General features: G+C 35.1%; 3 protein-coding genes and 1 long non-coding RNA gene across 4 annotated transcripts; 1 reads left to right on the forward strand and 3 right to left on the reverse strand.

Annotated features, from left to right (window-relative positions):
• Window positions 1-351: 351 nt before the first annotated feature.
• On the forward strand, window positions 352-3742 carry LOC147478610 (uncharacterized). The gene is made up of 3 exons (XR_015209588.1): window positions 352-510; window positions 3122-3226; window positions 3476-3742. It is a non-coding gene; the product is annotated as an uncharacterized LOC147478610 (long non-coding RNA).
• Window positions 3743-7729: 3987 nt separating this feature from the next.
• LOC147478611 (uncharacterized) lies at window positions 7730-8191 on the reverse strand. The gene has a single exon (XM_086586270.1). The coding sequence runs from the start codon at window positions 8189-8191 to the stop codon at window positions 7730-7732; it is 462 nt and encodes a 153-aa protein (XP_086442396.1).
• A 61-nt stretch (window positions 8192-8252) lies between these two features.
• Window positions 8253-8759, reverse strand: LOC147478612 (uncharacterized). The gene has a single exon (XM_086586271.1). It carries the CDS (start codon window positions 8757-8759, stop codon window positions 8253-8255), a length of 507 nt encoding a protein of 168 aa, XP_086442397.1.
• A 2-nt stretch (window positions 8760-8761) lies between these two features.
• On the reverse strand, window positions 8762-9475 carry LOC147478613 (uncharacterized). Its single transcript, XM_086586272.1, has one exon. It carries the CDS (start codon window positions 9473-9475, stop codon window positions 8762-8764), a length of 714 nt encoding a protein of 237 aa, XP_086442398.1.
• Between the last annotated feature and the right edge of the window lie 12837 nt (window positions 9476-22312).

Here is a 22312-nt window from a genome sequence, read left to right on the forward strand (position 1 = left end):
AAAAAGGAACGAAAACAGAGGAGAGGAGAGAAAAGATTGAATTTGCACAATCAAATAAGCATTTAGCCACTTACGTTATTCTGACTTGGCATCTTCAGTAACACGACTCACATTAGCATCAACATTGTCTTCCTCTAGCGTATCAGTTCGATTTTGCATATCAACGAATTAGTTTGATGGTTAACAGTTGCACTGGACCCCCCGCAATGAGCTAATTAGGATTTCCCTCCCCCTAGATTGAAAATTTGAAGTTCTAAATATACTTTCTTCAATGGTGTTTGTTTGTAGTTCTAACGAATTAGTTTGATGGTTAACAGTTGCACTGGAGCTTTAAATTGGTTTGATGGCGAAACAGGCCCTTTGCAAAGCACAATCAACGCAGACAAAATCCTAGCCTTTTCGAACACCATTGAAGAACTCGAGAAAATAACTGCAATCGAAGATCTTGAGACCAAAAATGCATCCCTATTGAACACCATCAATGAAAGAACTCTCTCTCTCTCTCTATCAGTAAGTTTTCGATTCTATTCTTTCTTAACCTTCTCTCTCTACCTGCTTGCAATAGTGTAGATAATCAATCGAATAAAGTATATGAGATCAACTATACTATTTTTGTTGAATCTGTTTTGACTTGATTTGAAAAGTTTAGAAAGCAATTACTGCATTAGCTTTGTGAATTTTACAAACCCAAAAAGAGGATTTGGAGAGACTACAATTTCTGCTAATAAAAAAGCTACATGTGATTTCTTGCTGGTGGTGGTTGTATACTTTGTCACAAGGGCATATGAATTGTGTAGTGGTCGGATTACTGTTTGCATCATTGATTAGACCCCTCTATTTTGCTATCTTTTTTGTCTCATTCAAATATATATATAATAGAAGTTAGTTATTGGTTGAGAAATTACTGATCAAGATAATGGGCTAATGATTGCAATGACGCTAATTGCTGAGCATAAGTTACTTCAAAGGAAGAACACATGAACCCAAAGAGAGGATTTGGAGAGACTACAATTTCTGCTAATAAAAAAGCTACATATGATTTCTTGTTGGTGGTGGTTGTATACTTTGTCACAAGGGCATATGAATTGTGTAGTGGTCGGATTATTGTTTGCATCATTGATTAGACCCCTCTATTTTGCTATCTTTTTTGTCTCATTCAAATATTTATATAATAGAAGTTAGTTATTGGTTGAGAAATTACTGATCAAGATAATGGGCTAATGATTGCAATGACGCTAATTGCTGAGCATAAGTTACTTCAAAGGAAGAACACATGAATTTGTTTCTTAAAGCCATACAAAGTTCTTTGGTTTAAGGACAACGTTAATAATGTATGATCATGAAATAGTATACTGGAACTTAGATGAGAACCATGTGAATCGAATTATTTCAAGTTTCATTAATTGGTTATTTTTTTAAAAAAAAAAAACACACCTTTTATGTTGTTTATTTTTTACTTGATTACACATGTAATAGTAGAATATCCTCAACCATAATGTTACTTGATGTTAAGTTACACATATATAGTATCAAAGAGAAGTCATGAGATAGCTTTTTTAAAGAGATTCACTTATCGAGTGAAACCATTATGGCGCTAAATTTTTTGAAAGCCACTTCAACGAAATAATGAACTTGAATTTGAAGCCAACCAATTAAACCACATAATGCAAGATGCAATCATCATAGGTAATTATCAATGCCAAGTTACGTTCAACTTACACGAATACCACGGTTTTAGTTCTTGCAAGTAGCGAGCTTAGTGTGGCAATTAACATGTTGCAGTGTTGAATCATAAAGAGGCTTTGCCACATTGTTGAAGGATTGGAAATACATAAAGCTCAATTAGGAGATGTTGATTCAGTTGAGTTTGCCCATATTAGTCGTCTTCTTAAAGTTGTATATGTAGGATTGGTAGAGTACGAGAAAACTTTGAAGCAGAATCAACTGTCTCAGAAGGTATTTAAGAATTGGGGACTGGGTGCTAATGTGTTCCGTGCAGAAGTTGATGTTGTTACACATGAGGAGAGTATGACTAGAGCTATGGCACTTATTGCAATTTCAGAGGCCCTCTATAACCAGAAAAACTTTCGAGCTTCTAAGAAGTGTCTTACAAAGGGGTTTGATTTGGAGTGGTTTACTTATAAGGTTTTAATCATACTAAGATTTGCGAGTCATTAATTGTGTTGTGCATAATATGTAATGGTCAAATTGTTTGACTATTGCGTGTAGTTCTAACATGCGTAATGTGTGTATTCAAAATTGTTTAACATGCACACAAGATTTTACATATATGTTCAGTTTTGAGATTTGTATGCACAATACATAAGGAAACAGAACAAACAGTTCATATTACCGCGAATGCATGAGATTGCATATAACAATATGGTTTTTTAGATAAAACCTCCCAAAGGGCAGAGTTGTCAATAACGAAAATATAGATGTGAGAGAAACTTAACAGAACCGGGATGAAGTGGGTGGTTAAGTATGAGTTTTCAAATCATAGGGGGTTTTTTACAAAGTGTATCTCTCTCCTCTATAAATTTCACCCTAAATTCCCTAACTCTAAATTCCAAATCAAGTGAGAAATTTAGGGTTTACGCATAAGATGAGTAAAATGGGTGGTGGCGAAGCATCAAGGTCAAATACAAACAAGGTTCAGTTCACCTTCCCTATTTTAATTTTGTTTTCACATTGTCGGGATTTTGTGATTAAATATGTTCATTTATTGACGTGTTTGGTTTTATTAGGGCGTTTACTTAGTTTCATTTGATAGGCACGTGTATATGAAGGCTCAATACGAAAGGTCATTGTGCAACAACAATGCATCCATTTTTAGAAACTTATGCAGATATCATGTGTACATGATATGTGACTGTCTAGCTACCTTAATGCTTTTGTTCATTTACTTTTTTACTATTGATAGGGTCGGGAAGACAGGTAGGGCCGACAAGAAACATTATGTGTCTGAATAAACTCCTTTTCATATATAGGCTGACGTTCCAAGCAAAAATGATGAAAAAATAACAAATTGTGATACTTATTAATAAGACTAAATGTTACTTTGTCCCATTTCCTTCTTTTCCTGTTTTCTTTACTTATTGATTGGAACTTTCCTATTCAGGTATATCGTACCATGTGGTAGGAGTAGCAAGGAATGTTGCCGAATGCATGTCATAGCTTGGAGCTAAACCTTTTATGATAAGCATTATTGGGCATGACATGGCAGGTGATGTTTTTGTTGCTAAATCCATAACAATTTAAGATATAATCGGGAACCAAATGTAGCCATCTTTATTTTATTTTTTTAATTGTATATAGATCTCATTATAGTGTTATTAAGCTGTATGGAAAAAATGAAAGCTAATAAATACAAACTTAATTAGTAAAATTTTCTCATTTGAAATTCACAAATAGAATTGAGAAGCTCTATTCTAGGCATGTCAGATGTGAATGAGTTTATCATACTGTTTTGCAGGGGAATGATTAATGGCTTTGAGATAGCTATATGTTGTTCCAAACTACCCAAAGAGGCAAGGATCTATCCATTTAATTGGTGTATTTTAATTAGACTTATTTAATTTTTATGTGTAAGAATCCTATAAAATTGTGGTGGCATGGTGATGCTATTAAAAATGTAATGAAATCAACCTAAAAGATTTCCATTATTGTCATATATCCAGGGGATGAAGTTGCACGGTTGTAAGATGTCAGTTTCTATTCAAAGCGGATATTGTTGTTTTGCCGTCGGTAATGTTTGAAGCTTTCTTCTCATAAAAAAGTGTCGAACTCTTAAGTGGTATGCGCACTTACAGTTTTACGTAATCTAAATTCATTAACAAAAGCCCAACAAAAGTTTTTAAAAATTAAAAAGACCCAAATTTACTTTACTGGCCTTAAATTTATAGGTGAACAAAAGCCCAATTAATTTTTTTTGAAAAATTAACAGGCCCTTTTGATGGGTTTAAAAATAGCAGGCCTAAACACAGGTCGGGCTGCATGGCTACTAATCTAACGTAACTTGGTATGATAAAATTATATTGCTAGAGGGGAAAAAATGCGTATAAGATCTATCTAAATAAGTCTTTCGTATTAGTTACTTTATTATTTTTTCGCACGGAATAAAACAGATGAACATAGTCTTCAGCCTTAAATAAAAACAATATAATGACACAATACCATCAAGCCAGTTGATCGTATCATTATATATAGCAACAATAATCATTATCGTCGAAGCAACATTTCATAAGTTGTTGGTTGAACATGGGAGCAAAAACAACAACCAAAACAATGAGCATGACTCTTATGGTACTCTTAATGTTTTCCATTATCTTTGTTTTAATATGGATTATTCCGCTTCTAGGTGTTTTAATTACACTGAGCTTCTCAAAAAGGTCTTCAATGGCATGTATTTGTGTGACACGGTTCACTCTTAAAATTGCATATTCTTCACATTATATATATAATCATATCATTTTGGGACGTTTTAGAATTTATTCTTAGATTCATAATAACCACATTTATTTTTATTGTTTTCGTTACTGAAACTTGTGTTAGAACTAAGTGGTAACTGCAACGTTCTAATAATATTGCAAATCAATTAGAAAAAAAATAGTATTACTTAAAACTTAATTTTGTAATTCAATTAAAGTTTCTAACGTTATTTTAGGAATCAAAGTAAAGAATTTATACCGTTATTGTAAATGTATTAATTAAAACTTTCCAAAATCCAGTCAAAATTTCCAACGATATTTAAGGAAAGTGCTAATTAATTACCAAATTGGCTGCGCTTATAACATTTTAATTGAATGTATTGTTCACAATGTATACAAATGTACATAAATATCTAATTTATATCACTGTCACCAAGTACGGTACGAGTTTAAAATGGTGTACTTAAAAAATACTTAGTTCGTGTTTTAAATTGAACGTCTCGGCAAAAAAATGGGAAAAAAAACGTAAAAAGATGCGTGGCATAAAAAACGGGTTTAAAACGTATAATACGTATAAAACGTAAAAGAAATGGTAAGAAACGATAAAAAAAATACTATAGATAAGGAGATTGATTTTATATAGGAGTGGAAAAAAGAATGAGCAAAAATAATAATGAGTTGATCATTTTTGTAAACTTTTTCTTTTAGCCCTTTTCTACCATTTGATTTTGACTTTTCCCCTACATATATTTTTTGAAATCCTTGTAAATTCTGTATCGATTTTGCTCTGAAATGACAATAATGCCATCATTGCATACATGTTCGAAAGTTGGATATGAAAATGTAATATAAACGAATCCGTTTACACATTTTTTCATGAGATAATTAATAGTTCCCAATATAAACTCAGTGCAAAAAGTTGTTGATATTACCACACTAGTTGCTGACAAAATGCGTTGAGTTGCAATTTGTGATCGAATTGGGAATGCATTGACATTATCATGGCCGAATCAGAAATTTACCCAAACCCTATTAAAATTATAATCTAATTGATCATGGATTTATTAAGTTCTTAACTTATTCTATTGTTGTACATGATTTCAAGTTATGTGACACAAGAAGCAAGTGCTGAAGTGCCTCAACATGGTAATAAGTCCGCAAGGCAGTTCCAAGTTTCCACTGCAAACTGCAAAGTTGCAAGTTCAAAGCATGTGATCAATATCTTCTGCATTATTTGCACAAACCACACACCTACAAGCAAGTCTTATGCCTCTTTTCTTGACGACAACATCAGTGGCAGCACATTTCTGACACAACTAGTCCCTGCATATGTTGGGTTAATAACACCCCAAAATTAAAAAGCCACGACTGATTCATCAAAACAAATTAGCGAGAATAATAACACCCCAAAATCAACATACCATAAAGAATGACAGAGTAGAGCCCCAAAGAGCACAAAGCGGTAACCATAGAAAAACATTTATCATAAAAAGCAAAGACAAAGCCACAAACTGCGATTATAAGAAATAGAAGAAACGGTTTATAAGTTTCCCAACCATAAAACAACAAAAAACTATCTCTCATACAAATCATCTTGACATAGGAAAAGCAAGCAAAACAAACGGAGAGACCAGCCAAATGCAAAACTATCTCATTCAAATACCATTCATTAAACGATGAAATTCTTCATCATCCGCATTTTCATTATTTGCGTCTGTTTCAACATGAGCCTCATTACCACCATTACCACCATCCTCGACATCTACATCTTCCTCATCATAAGATATATCACTACCATGCATCAACAATATTCTCCACTTCATTTCCAACTACAGGAGTCGAGTCATCTGGAAAAGCTATAACCTCATCTAGTTATTAATAAAAGACAGCCTATTCTACAACCTAGAACATTCAAAAAAAAAAAAACTAGAACACAGCCATATCAAAGTTGGTCTCATACACCTTGTTAACAATTCGCCGAATTATTCGCGAATCGAATTTTTGAAGGGCAAAACGTATAATACTTCCGAATGTTTGAAAGATTCGTTATAATTCGCGATTTTTTGTCTTGAAACGAATAACACGGATTTTGCCGAAAATTTGGCTCAAAAATAAAATAAAAAATAATAATGAAAATTTGGTTGCGTTTTTGTCATTTTTTATGTACTTTATGTCCTCACTCTTACTTTAAGTTCTTCACTCTTATATTTTTAGTGATAAATTAATCCAAAATCTTTGATTTTATACTTTTTAGGCAATATTTAAATTGTCATGTCATGCGCGTGCATTTTGAAATTTGAACGTTAATTTCAATCCAAGAACAAATAAATGAAGGTACCTATGTGGACCATTCAATTGGTTTCAATGTTTTTGTAGCTAAATTGTTTAGATATGTTTGTTATGTTATAAAGAATGACAATTATTATTAATATTTATTAATATAATATCACGAATTTTTTACTTCCAAATTTTTACAACCAAACGTTTAAAACGCGAATTAATTAAACACTGCATAATTGTCGTATTGCGAATTTTTGACCATACCGTTTTTTTGAATCACCGAATAATTCTTAAATTATTCCCGTGCCGAATTTTTACCGTACATACTTCTTATTAATTCATACAATAACAGAACATATAGAATACTGCATAGAAACTTTTGAAATCTATTATATTACAAATTTAGTGAACTTATTAATTTAGTGCATTGGCCAAGTCGGAACTGGCCAAATCTATTATATATAAGTGCGGTATATTAATATATTACGTATCGATTTAACGAGGTTCTCCTGTATACCAAAATTCTTCAATGTGCCCAAGGACCAAAAAAACCTTTGTTCAATATTCTCCCATACGCTTGTGATGTTGTCGTGCATGCCATAGACACTTTTATTTCTCGGTTTCTACCTTGGTGGTGTCACACCATATAGTGATTATCTACAAAGTGTGACTGTGTAGACAGGGGTAGACCCAACATTTCAACTCTCTCCGTTCTAAACAATGATAACCAGTCTTAAACAAAAAAAAATAATAGACACATTCCAAAGAAACAAATGAAACACCAGAATTCACAACTAGCCAAATATATATACTAATTCATCAAAATATTTAATTGACTACAAATCTATTTAAAAAGCAAAACTACTTAAATGGTATTTTGCGAGTCTTGCGGGCGTCAAAATCATCTATTACCAAATCCAGATCAATATCATTAGCAAAATCTCTTTCAATGTAGATGACCATTGAATCTGCTAAAAACTCATCTTCCATCTTGTTTCGAAGCTGTGTTTTGATAAGTTTCATGGTGAGAGAACGCCTTTCTCAGAATTCTTTGTAGATATGGGAAGAGTGAGTACAAGACGAACCAATCTATCAATCAAGTGGTAGGACTTCGACTTTCCAGTTTCAACTAATCTTCTACACAACTCAGACATCGTGGACATATTATGGAAAACCGAATTACGACAAATATCAATCTCATAGTGCTGCAGCTGAGTCCTCAATATAAGTAACTCTTGATCACTGAAATCTCGAAAGTAAAATCTCTCAGCAAGACTGCAAATATCATCAATCTTAAATGATCTGAAAGCATCTTTAGGGGTCAAAGCAAAACTAAGAGTAAAAAGCTCTATTGTTTCCTCGGTGAATCTACTTTTCAACTCCATTAACTGAAAATCTATGACACTGTTATATATATCAACACGATACCGATGCTCAAACGTTATGCAATCATGTTGCTGACAAGAACGACCCGTGCCCATCGTATAACGTGCATCCATATCAGGCATATCAATGTTATTCTTCTTGCAAAACAAGTCAACTTCACAAAAAAAAAGTGCTCCAATCATCGTCTCTCAGTTTTTGAAGGAGTACTTTTGTGGTAGAGACTAAATGCATAGCGTTAATAATGTCTTGAGATTGATCTTGCAGAGCTTTGCAAAGTATGTCAGTGATTCCCATAGTCTTATGTAGCAAATGTAACATGAAAACAAACTCAAACGATCTAAGTGCAATAAGATTACCCTTAGCTTCCCCCCTATTAGAATTAGTTGATTCGTTTTTTGTGTTGTTCTCAAGAACACGAGAAAGTGCACTAAATGAAACTATCAAACTCTTTACAGATCGAAAATGGGAGCTCCAACGAGTAGACCCAGCTCTCTGCAATGTCGTAATCTGATTCTCCCCCCTTCCTGTCTCCAGTTCACCATAATCAATCAATTTTTGAATTTCTTCGACTTGAACAACTAGTAACTCAGCTTGGTGGTTAGGAGAAGCCTTAAAATAATTGACAATTGCCCCAACGAAAAAACAACCAAATATCTGATTCATCTTTAGTACCGCGCAACCAATGCTAATTGTAAACGATGAGCGAAACAATGCACGTAATACGCACTAGAGCACTCCCTAAGAAATAAAGCTTGCAATCCATTCCAAGCACCCCGCATGTTGCTAGCACCAACATACCCTTGACCCCTTATATCATCAACAAAGAGATTGTTTCGAACAAGAATATCACATATTTCATTCTTGAGGGTTTGTGAACAAGTGTCATCAACACAGACAACATCTAAAAACCGTTCACGTACAAAACCATCATAGTCAACAAATCTTAATACAATAGCCATTTGTTCTCTATTTGAAACATCTTTTGATTCATCAACAAGAATACAAAACTTGGCATCTCCAACTTCCTCGCGAATCTTACCCCTAACATGATCACTAATAATATTCAAAAGCTCTTTTTGAATATTCGGAGAAGTATATGTAGCTTTTTCAGAAGCATTATCTAAAACACGATCAATATCAGGATCCAATTCAGCTAAGAACTTAATAAATTCAAGAAAATTTCCATGATTACTTGACTTGATTGATTCATCATGTTCTCTAAGTGCACAACCTTGTAATACAAGCCATCGGAGAGTCCGTAAAATAGTTTTCAACATAAACCTATTCTTCACTACCTCCTGTTTGTATTGGGCATTTAAAAGATTACCAATGTGCCGAGATGAATTCATTAGATCCTCACAAGCAGTTACAGCAGACATATGAGCGGAACAAAGGCCTCCAACATGTTGCAAAAATGCACATTTAACTCCACAATGAACTCTCTTCCAACTTCGAAATCCATTAACAACAAAATTAGAATGTCTAGAACTAAAGACAAAGCAAGGAAAACAGAAAACACTATCTTTTTCTTCAGAATATTCTAGCCAAGGAAAATCGTCAAACCAATGACTATTAAAATACCGGTTTTGTTTTCCATCAATGAGAATGAAGTGGCCCCAATGTGACATAAGCTAGTCTGATCTCGTCACGCTGATTAATAGGATCTTCACTTATTTGACGGCGTAACCCTGGGTCACGTACCAAAGAACTAGTAACACCGGTTTGACTAGATTCAATCCCTTGAGAGTTGGGACGAACTTGTTCAATGGGTTCAACTCTTTGGAACTTTGAACGGCCTTGATCATCCTTTTCAATAGTACTAGCAACATTGGATGTGTCGGCCGTTTCTTTTGGTTTAAAAAAAGAATCTATCTTTCGCACTCCCTTTGACATTGAATGTCTAAAAAAAAGAAAAAAAAACACACACATTTATTTATAACTGTTTGATGAGAAACCTAAATGAGAACTACATGGTTTCAATACACTTACACAAAAAGATCCTACCCATTACCCATGGGAGAGGCAGAAATGGTTTTGCAATTTATGAAATATTTTATTCACCCAATTCTAATTCAAACAACCATAACAAGATTATATTATAATCAAACCAACTCATGCAACTGAAATCTATAAAAAACAACAACTAAACCAATGTAACAAATGAACAACAAATCTAATTACCTGCCAATGAGCCAATCTCGACAGTAATATCACCACGAATAGTTCCAGGAGCAGACTCAGAAAGGTTAGTTGCTCGTTGCTCCAATAATCTTTCGACCAGTAAGATAATTAGATAACTATAAGAGTAACAACAACATTCAAAATTCCAACCATATATATTGTAATAATAATAATAATAAGCGGAACATACCTTCGAAGTTTGAACGAGTCAATGTGTAAAAAGCTTGAGGCCTTATAATCAATATCTGGAAATCATATATCTGAATAATATAATAGAATATTCCTCAAGATTCAAGAGACTGAAGAAAGAGAGAGAGCAAGGTTCGTACTTTGTAGTCGACTAGTCGTAGTCTCGTAGAGTCGGTAGAGAGAAATAAGGTAGAGAGAAAGAATGGGGTCCGTCCTTCGTAGAGTCGTAAAGTCGTTCATACTTTGGTTTTATTTTTTGTTCTGTAGGCTGGCTAATGGGCTTTCAGAGTTTCAGTGATGCCTACTATTTTTTTTTTTAAGGAAACGACCCCGGGCTGAAGCCTGGTGCAGCCCTCTCCTGGGTCCGCCCCTGTGTGTAGAAGTACAGTGCTGGAAAAAAGTTAACATAAAATTAAACGACAGATCAATTAGAATGTGTAGAGAAAAACTCTGTTTTTTTCTATCTAGTATGAAGGGAGCAACCTGCGCTCAGTTTCCACTTGGGCAAGGCGCGACCGCGCTCATGAGATTTTGACCTCCAGTGTTTTAAGTGCGACTGCGCTCCACTTTGCCTGGTCGAGGGCGCGACCCGTGCTCATGAGTTATTTAAGCACGAATTTGCCCCTTTTCGGAAGTTTTCGGAAATAGTATAAATATAGGTTTTTTCTGTAGAAACCTAACTTTTCCAAAACCAAGAAAGAGAGAGATTATAAGAGAGCAATTCTTTGAGTTGAGTGTTCATTCTTTGTGAGTGAATTGAGAGACTTGTAATCTGTTACTCCGGACATCCAGTAAAGCTTGGAACTCGCAGTGTGGAAGTAGGCAAATTACCGAACCATGATATATCTCGTCTTGTGGTTTGTTCTTCCTTTACATTAATTGTTTTACTTTATATGCTTGTTATTTGATATTGAAAAGTGTTGGGATATTGCTTGGAGGGTGTTGAAGTCTTATCTATTGAGAAAGATCGATCCTTGTATTGGATTGATCCGTTTGTTGTGGGTAACGTTGTTTCCGCAGTTATTTATTCACAACAATTGGTATCAGAGCGTAGGTATACGACCTAGGATTTTGAGTTTAGTGCTCGAAATTTGTGTAGACAAAGTGTTCGATTAAATTCCGAAGTGAACTTTTTTTTGGGTTATTGTGTGTAACTTGAAAGATGGCTCCCAAGATGTCAAACGTAAGGTTTGAAGTAGAAAAGTTTAATGGGAAGAATAACTTTGGGATTTGGCAAGTCCAAATAAAAGACATCCTCATCCAACAAGGTTTGCACAAGGCTTTAAAGGGGATTAAATCTAAGGCGGCGAATATGAGTAATGATGCTTGGGAAGAGTTCGATCTTCAGGCTTGTTCATCAAACCGGTTATGTCTTGCTAATGAGGTAATGTATAGTGTGATGGGAGAAAATACCGCTGCCGGTATTTGGTTCAAACTAGAGTCTATGTATATGACCAAGAGCATGATGAATAAGATGTACCTTAAGAAATGTCTTTATCGGTACATGATGGTCGATGGTTCAACGATGCAAGAGTACGTTAGTGAGTTCCGTCGACGTCTAGCGGCTTATTTGAACGTTGGTATGAAGATGGATGATGAGGATCAAGCGGCATGTTTAATTTTCTCCTTGCCAAAAAGCTATGAGCATCTAATGACTACATTCATGAACAGAGAAGTCGTCGATCTTGACAAAGTTTAGAGTGCACTTCTTTCTTATAAGTTGATGAAGAAGACACGTGTAGAGAATAGCATTGATGCAGGTCAGGGGTTAGTGGCAAGAGGAAATTCGTATGAACAGAATTATTCAAGTAATGAGAATTCTAGGTCCAAGTCAAAGAAGCCTTTAAAACATGTACAGTGCTACAATTGCAATGAAAAGGGACATTACGCAAGTAATTGTCCTCACCCGAAGAAAGAGAATAAGATAGATGGTCAGAAGAAAGGTAAGGCAAAAATTGAGGCAAGTTATGCTTCAGGCTTTGAAGAGGATGAGTTCAGTCTATGTATGTCCACACAAGACTATATGACCGAAAGGTGGATTCTTGATTCCGGATGTTCCTATCATATGTGCCCGAATAGAAAGTGGTTTACTTCTTATGAGAGCATTGATGGTGGTTCCGTTTTAATGGGTAATGATGTTGCTTGTAAGACGATAGGAATTGGAACTATACGGGTCAAGATGTATGATGGTGTAGTGAGGACTTTAACCGATGTGAGACATATTCCTGAGCTAAAGAAAAGTCTTATTTCTCTTGGTACCTTGGATTCCAAAGGCCACAAGTTTGTGGGCGAAGGTGGAGTCCTAAATATTGTTAATGGCTCTTTAGTTGTTATGAAGGGTCAAAAACATGGAACCTTGTATACTCTAATAGGTAGTACGGTGATAGGCGATGTAGCAGTGGGTGCATGTAGTAATGATTCTGAGTGCACTAAGATATGGCATATGCGTTTAGGGCATATGAGTGAAAAGGGTTTGTCTGAGTTGTGCAAGCGAGGGTTCTTGAAGAATTTGAAGAAGCCAAGTATGGGGTTCTGTGAGCATTGCGTCTATATGAGAAGGAGTGTAGAGTCAAGTTCAAGTCAAGCAAGCACACGACAACAGACATCCTTGACTATGTGCATACAGATGTTTGGGGACCCTCAAGGGTGGCTTCCAAGGGAGGTAACCGCTATTATGTCTCATTCATTGATGATCATACTCGCTATGTGTGGGTGTATATGATGAAATCGAAAGATGAAGTGTTTGAGACATTTAAGAAGTGGAAGGCAAGGGTTGAGAATCGCACAGATAGGAAGGTAAAGACATTACGGTTTGACAATGGTACTGAGTATACCTATGGACCTTTCCAAGAGTTCCAGACGTAGTGGAATTGCCGATAATGGATACGGTCGGGCACACGCCACAATGAGAATGGAATGGCAGAGAGGATGAATAGAACCTTGCTTGAAAGAGCGAGATGTTTATTGTCTAATGCCAGTTTAGGCAAAGAGTATTGGGCAGATGTAGTGTCCATGGCGTGTTACCTGTACAATAGGTCACCAGTACTAGCTATAGATTGCAGGACACCTTATGAGGTGTGGTTAGGTAACCCAGCTGATTATAGTATTTTGTGAGTGTTTGGATCGATAGCTTACTACCATGTGAGGGAAAGCAAGTTAGATCCTAGAGCTAAGAAGGCCATATTCTTAGGCTTCGCAAATAGGGTAAAGGGATACAGATTGTGGTGTCTAGAAGACCACAAGTTCCTGGTCAGCAGAGATGTTACCTTTGATGAGACTTTCGTGTTATCTTTGATAGTTTCCGGAAGTAGGGGAGAATGGTGAGTCTATATAAGTTCAAGCTACCGAGCTTGAGTTGTGCGATCGATGCGGCAGATGACTGGTTAAATCATGATGAGGTACCAAATCATGGAACCACAAAAAGGAGGAAGAAGAGCAAGAACATCCCATGAACTTGTAGTGGTGACCACAGGCCACGAGACAAATTAAAGAAGTGCACAAGTATGGGCACGAAGCCCGGTGAAACACTATGGTCGGTGGATTTAGTGGCATATGCGACCGAATATCGAAGATGATGAGCCAGATAGCTTCAAGAAAGCTGTTAGAGATGCTCATTACAGAGATTGGTTGGTAGCAATGCAAGCAGAGATGGAATCTCTTGATAAAAATCACACATGGGACCTAGTTTTATTGCCAAAGGGCAAAAAGACTATCGGCAGTAAATAGGTGTTCAGAAAGAAAGAGGTCCTTCCTGAGTCCGATATTACTGGGTACAAGGCAAGAGTGGTAGCAAAGGGTTTTTCACAGAAGGAAGGAGTCGACTACAATGAGGTATTTTCCCCGGTGGTCAAACATACGTCTATTCGTGTGTTATTGAGTTTAGTTGCTCACTTAACTTGGAGCTAGAGCAACTTGATGTGAAAACTCCTTTCTTGCATGGGGACTTGGAAGAAGAGATCTATATGAGACAACCTGAAGGGTTTGTCGTTGCTGAGAAAGAAGATCATGTATGCAAATTAAATCGGTCACTGTACGGGTTAAAGCAATCGCCTAGGCAATGGTACAAGCATTTTGACACATTCATGATACAACATGAGTACACCCGAAGTAAGTATGATTGTTGTGTTTACTTTCATTGGCTTCGTGGTAATGACTTCATCTATCTCCTGCTTTATGTGGATGACATGCTTATTGCTTCCAAAAGCATGGTGGATTGAAATCTCAACTTAGCTCTGAGTTTGAGATGAAAGACTTAGGTGGAGCCAAGAAGATACTGGGCATGGAGATTGATGAGAGATAAGGCGAGAATCGGCCGGATAGTTGTATCTCGGAAGAAATACCTTCATAAAGTACTTTTCGCGTTTTAGTATGGAGAATGCAAAGTCGGTTTCTACGCCTTTGGTGGGCATTTTAGGCTTTTCAGCTAAGTTCTCTCCTAGTTCGATTGGAGGAACAAAAGCATATGGCACATGTTCCTTATCTTGCTAATGCAGCTGGGCGGTTTGATGTATGCTATAGTGTATTACTGCATGAGACATTTCACAAGGCGATTAGTGTTGTAGCGGTATATGGCTAATCCTGGGAAGCAGCATTGGGAGGCAGTGAAATGGGTATTAAGGTACTTGAAGGGTACCTTGGATATAAGATTGGTTTATGGTGGAGGCACTTGTTATGTCAGTGGATATGTGGATTTAGATTATGCAGGTGATCTAGATAGACGACGATCGACTACTGGTTATGTGTTTATGATGCATGGTGCACCGGTTAGTTGGAGGTCTATGCTATAGGCTACAGTTGCTCTATCTACTACTGAGGCAGAGTATATGGCAGTGGCAGAGGCAGTGAAAGAGGCATTATGGCTTCAAGGTCTTCTGGATGATATAGGTATTGAGCAGAACAGTGTTGCTTTGCATTGTGATAGTCAGAGTGCTATTCATTTGGCAAAAAACCAGGTTCATCATGCTCGGACCAAGCATATTGATGTCCGTTATCACTTTATATGGGATGTCGTTGAGGATGGTGATGTAGCACTTGAGAAAGTGGACACCCATGACAATCCTGGCGATATCTTTGACTAAAGGTTGTCACCGGAGTTAAGTTCCAACACTGTTTGGACTTGCTCCAAATCCTACATGCTTGATAGAGCCCTTTGTGGGCATGGCCCTTAGGGGAGGATGGACTGCGAGTTTATGGATGGATGTGATCTTGCTGGATGTGTTCGGCTTGGTTTTATGTGTTAAAACCTCACCGAGGTGGAGAATTGTAGAGAAAAACTCCGTTTTTTTCTATCTAGTATGAAGAAGCAACTGCGCTTCGGTTTCCACTTGGGCAAAGCGACCGCGACTCATGAGATTTTGACCTCCGGTGTTTTAAAAGCATTGCGCTCCACTTTGCTCGGTCGCGCGACCAGCTCATGAGTTATTTTCAAAGACGAATTTGCCCCTTTTCGGAAGTTTTCGGAAATAGTATAAATATAGGTTTTTTCTGTAGAAACCTAACTTTTCCAAAACCAAGAAAGAGAGAGATTATAAGAGAGCAATTCTTTGTGAGTTGAGTGTTCATTCTTGTGAGTGAATTGAGAGACTTGTAATCTGTTACTCCGGACATCCAAAGAAAGTTTGGAACTTCCTTGATGTGGAAGTAGGCAAATTACCGAACCACGATATATCTCGTCTTGTGGTTTGTTCTTCATTTACATTAATTGTTTTACTTTATATGCTTGTTATTTGATATTGAGAAATGTTGGGATATTGCTTGGAGGGTGTTGAAGTCTTGTCTATTGAGAAAGATCGATCTTTGTATTGGATTGATCCGTTTGTTGTGGGTAACGTTGTTTCCGCAGTTATTTATTCACAACAGAATGAAATCAAAATCAAAACGATGGGTAAGCATATATCTCAGGAAATCAGACGGCTCATTATGTTTGAGATGTGCGACCTTAAGAAACGTCGGAAGAACTGAGCTATAAGCTATTGTTGGACATCTCATCTTTGTCACAGAGTATATATAATGGCCTGCAAAACTAGATAGTTTGTCAGTAACAACTACCAAAAATAGAAATTTAAGCAAAGACAATCATCATGGGAGCAAGTAGTGAATCAAAATGGGTAAGTGGGAGCTTAATCAAATTTGCCAGCTCTAGGAGATTTTTGCTCGCCCCAAAATCGAGGAATAGATTGATCGAGGAACTAAGAACGAAAACAATACCTACAGCAGCTCCCACTGAAGCAATTGCAATAGCCCTGCCACCTATTGGAATCATATTTTATCTTTTTTTCTGCTGTAAAAATTGGGCTACAACCTCGTCCAAGAAGAGATATATGAAGCTAATACAACTCTTTCCGAATGTTACCTGCAGTGCGGTTTGGCAAACAACATATATCAGGAAGTTACCCTCCACAACTCCAAAGAACAGAGATAAATAACAGGGCCGCTAAAAAAAATTTAGGAAGGTTTCTTAAGGTTTTTTTTACAGTTTAAATGCCCTGGAAAGATACTAAGGTAAAGTGACATGTTGATGTGAATTAGGATTTCACACTGATAATTGAGTCTTATATTAGTTTCTACTAGATTTTGGACCCGAGTATACTCCTGGGATCTATTAAATATTTTGTGTGCTGAAAAGGCTTTTACAAAATGTCTCACACAAATTTTCGAATAAGAATATATTTTTATTGAAAATAAACCGAAATACGTTAATGAGCAGCGATTATGGTGCATAAATACTTGGAAACTAAGGGATCAAATTGAGATAGCCTCTTCACTTTGTGGTTTATGATATTAATTCATAATTTTCAAATAGAATTATCTTAAACTTGATCTAGCTTGTATACTAGTTTTTTTAGATTTATGGTGATTTAGCGGCAAAATTTTGAATCAAAATATATTTTTATTGAAAATAAACCGAAATACATTAATGAGCAGCGATTATGGTGCATAAGTACTTGGAAACTAAGGGATCAAATTGAGATAGCCTCTTTACTTTGTGGTTTAGGATATTAATCCGTAATTTTCAAATGGAATTATCTTAAACTCGATCTAGCTTGTATAATAGTTTTCTTAGATTTATGGTGATTTAGCAGCAACTTTTCGAATCAGAATATATTTTTATTAAAAATAAACTGAAATACGTTAATGAGCAGCGATTATGGTGCATAAGTACTTGAAAACTAAATGATCAAATTGAGATAGTCTCTTCACTTTGTGGTTTAGGATGTTAATCCGTAATTTTCAAATAGAATTATTTTAAACTCGATCTAGCTTGTATAATAGTTTTATTAGATTTATGGTGATTTAGCGGTAAATCATCACCACTCAGCTTACGTACTAATGTGTACAAATCACTAAAATAGATTTATTGTTTCTATATCCTCAAAGAATACACTACTCCCATTTGAAAAGATTTATCACATGAACGTGTCCTACGAACGGGTGCCATTATATTAAATTATTCTAAAAAATATTAGCAACTATATATGCATAGATATGAGATATAAAAATTATATTAATTACTTATTTAAATTTCTTGCATCACTCTCTATAAACAGAAAGCATCAAACCTTGATAAAACTCATCAACTTCTTTTTATTGTTAGGCTTAACAATATAAGTTTGATTGAAGTTTTGTGAGAATGCCCCCAAAGATAATATTGAAGCTACTTGAATAGTAAGGCATTCCTAATCACAATAAAAGAATTATGATAAACACTACTTAAAATACAAAACTATATTTGTCGAGACATTTATTCCCCCTACATATAATACAAATATGATTTAGGGTTATTAGTTCAATGCATTTGCATCAAGTTTCTGATTTTCCATTAACTATTCTTTGAGATTAGTTTAATGTAGTATGTTGCATCCAGTTTCCAAATTATCATTAATTATTCTTTGAGGTTAGTTCAATACAGTTTCATCAAGTTTTCGATTTTCCGTTAATTATTATTTGAGGTTAGTTCAGTGCAATTACAATCCACTTTATGATTTCCCGTTAGTTATTCATTAAGGTTAATTCAGTACAGTTGCATCCAGTTTTCAATGTTTCATTAATTAGTATTTGAGATTAGTTCATTTCATTTGCATATAGGTTCCAATCTCCCATTAATTACTCTTTGAGGTTAGTTCAATGCATCTGCATTCAGTTTCTGATTTCCCGTTAATTGTTTTTCTAAGTTAGTTCGATAGTTTACAATTTCTATATAGTTTGCATACATGTAAATGTCTGTTTTTATAAACTCACTTTCGTTTTGGGTTCCTAATTACTCGTAATTACTCATGTGAGAAGGCTAAAAAAGCAGACATTTATGTTTTGAGGTCAGTGCGATGTAGTTACATCCGACTTCCGATTTCCAGTTAACTATTTTTTGAGACTATTTCAATGCATTTGCATCCAATTTCTGATTTCCCGTTAGTTAATATATGATTTTAGTTTAATGCAGTTGCATCCAATTTTTGGTTTTCCGTTAATTATTTTTTTAGGTTAGTTCAATGCAGTTGCATCCAATTTTCAATTTTATGTTAATTGTTCTTTGAGGTTAGTTCAATGCATTTGCATCAAGTTTCCGATTTCCCATTAATTATTTTTTGAGGTTAATTCAATGCAGTTACATCAAATTTATAATTTTCCATTAATTATTCATTTAGGTTAGTTCAGTGCAGTTTCATCTATTTTTCAATGTTTCGTTAATTAGTCATTGAGATTAGTTCATTGCATTTGGATCCAGTTTCCGATTTTCCGTTAATAACTCTTTAAGGTTAGTTCAATACATCTGCATTTAGTTTCTGATTATTTATGCTTTGAGGTTAGTTCGATGCAATTATATCTGATTTCTGATTTCCCGTTAATTATTCTTTGAGATTATTTCAATGCATTTGCATTTAGTTTCCGATTTCCCACCAATTATTCTATGAGGTTAGTTCAATGCAGTTGCATTCGATTTTTGATTTTATGTTAATTATTTTTTGAGTTTAGTTCAATGCATTTGCATCAAGTTTCCGGTTTCCCATTAATTATTATCTGAGGTTTGTTTGATGTATTTGCATACCGTTTTCGATTTCCGTTAAATATTTTTCAGGAATTTGCATCCAATTTCTAATTTCCCTTTAGTTATTATCTTACGTCAGTTTAATGCAATTGCACCCAGTTTCCGATTTCTAGTTAATTACTTTTTGAGTTTAGTTTATTGCATTTGCATAAAGTTTCCTATTTCTCGTTAATTACTCTTTGAGCTCAGTTATGTATTTGAATCCAGTTTCTGATTTCCTTTTAATTATCTAATGTGGTGTGTAATATTAACTTCTACTGATCTATATGTAGTGTCCTTGCAAACATGACATAAAAAGTAAATTATGCTTGATTTACTATGTGGGATCATCGAAGATTATCTAGTTCCCGATTTCCCATTAATTATTATTTAAATTATGCATGACTCACTATGTGAAATTTTCAAATATTATCTACGAACGGGTGTTGTTATATTAATTATTCTGAAAAATATTTGCAAATATGCATAACTATTATATATTAATATTATATTGATCACTCAACCAAATTTCTTATAACGTGAAAACCTCACTCTCTATTAAAAAAAAAAGAACTCGCATTTGATAAAACCCTTCAACTTCATTTTGTTGTTTAATAATAGAAGTTTTATTGAAGTTTTGTGAGATTACCTAATAAGGTAAAGTTCTTATATATTGAAGCTACTTGAATAGCAAGGAGTTCCCAATCATACGGAAATAGATAAGATAAACACCATTTTAAATGTAAAACTATACTTATCGAGAGATTACCACAATATAACCCCAACTATGTTTTGAGGTTAGTTAAATGCATTTGCATATAGTTTTTTATTTTTCGGTATTTATATTTTGAGGTTAATTCAATGCAGTTGCATCCAATTTCCAATTCCCGTTATTTATTTTTTGAGATCAGTTTAATGTAGTTGCATCCAGTTTTTGATTTTTCATTAATTATTCTTTTCGATTAGTTCAATACATTTGCATCAAATTTCCAATTTCCTGCTAATTGTTCTTTGAGGTCAGTTCAATGCATTTGCATCCAGTTTCTAATTTTCCGTTAATTATTCCGTGAGATTAGTTTAATGCATTTGTATCCAGTTTCTGATTTCTCGTTTATTATTTGATAATATTGCATTTTGCATATAGTTTCCGATTTCCCGTTAATTATTGTTTGAGGTTAGTTTAATGAATTTGCATTCGGTTCCCGATTTCCCGTTAATTATTTCTTGAGGTTAGTTCAATGCATTTTGATAAGTGCTCAAAAAGTGTAATAACCCTCGATTATACCTCTTGTTTAGCCATCTTAATGGACTAATAGTGTTTGTAAGTTATGTTTTAAGATTCTACAGGTGAAAAAGAGAGTTTTGTAGAATATTAGAGAAAAAGGGGTAAAACGGAGCAATTCGGAGCATTAAGGATCACATGGGAAGCCCATGGACAATTATGGAGAAGGCCAAGGAATTGAAGCTATTAAAGATGCGACTTGGACCTATTTTAAAGCCTATTTGGAAGCCCAAGGCAAAAGGATTCGTTACTTGGACCAAAACCCGCAAAAGAGGAAAGAAAGATAGAGCAAAAGAGGAAAAATAGAGTCTCGCGTATGAGATGCGACTATCGTGCGTCCAGACGCGACTCATGTGTTTGGGACACATGGATCGAGCGTCCAGACGCATTGCTCGCGTCTGGGACGCATGAATCGACACTGTAGCCAATTCTTTCTCAGTTTTGGAGACGAAGTTGGACTATGAAAGAAGTCTATTTATATTAGGAAACAAATGACGGTTTGGAATACTTCTAGAGCTCATTGTAACCCCTATAAATAGATGACCTAAGTACCTCATGTAATTTGCCAATTCACTTATAATCTTGTCTCCAGAACTTGAGGCAGAGAGAGATTAATAATAAAATATCGGTTTTAACTAGCTGGGTCTTAATAAATTAGTCTTTCTAGTTTTATGTTCTTCGACTCTTCTTCTTCTCGTTTTTCGTGTTCTTCCTTCTATATGGAAGGCTAATCTTCTCCTTCAAGGGAGGGGAGATGAAGCCGTGCTTAAGGTTTAATGATTCTTCCGGTTCATGGTGTTCTTTCAATCGGGTTAGTTCTTTATGTTTTAGTTATTAGTTCCATTGCCCACACCAGGGGATAGAAGTATAGATTAAGGTTTTTATTTATTACAATTGAATATCATGCTAGCTTAGGGTTTTATTTATTGCAATTGAATATTTGCTAGTGACATGCTTTTATTTATTGCAATTGAATATAATGCTAGAATAGAGTTTTATTTATTGTAATTGAATATTAATATTATACTATTATTCTCTACTTTTCTTCTAGTTGTGTACTGTTTTAGAGTAAGGAAAGTATTCTTTGTGTTTGCCTTAGATGGTGATTCATTGAATAGCTGCCCAAGCTCACATAAAAGGAAAGAAGATACTAGTAACATGAACATAAGAACAACCTTGAGTAGAGTTATTTGTTAACGATGTTTCATCCAAGAGGGCATCAACACTCGCTCGATTGCCCGAGTGTAGTCTACTTGGAGAACAACATGAAGCAAAAAGTCATTAAATCAAAAGCATTGGTAGATTTGAATCTCTTGAATCTATCTCTCTTATATTCTCTCCCTATTTCTAATTCTTAGCTTTAGTATAAGTTTAGTTAGTTAAGTTTAGTTTAGCATTAGAATCTACAATATCTATAATCATAGTTTTTAATCCCTCAAACCCCCTTTCCAGTCCTGTCCTTCATATAAACATACACTTAAAAGTGGAACGATACCCTACTCATACTTTATTTATTGAGGGATAATTAGGTTTTGATACGCT

This window comes from Coptis chinensis, chromosome 9 (genome assembly GCF_015680905.1).
Source record: "Coptis chinensis isolate HL-2020 chromosome 9, ASM1568090v1, whole genome shotgun sequence".
In the NCBI taxonomy this organism is placed as follows: domain Eukaryota; kingdom Viridiplantae; phylum Streptophyta; class Magnoliopsida; order Ranunculales; family Ranunculaceae; genus Coptis; species Coptis chinensis.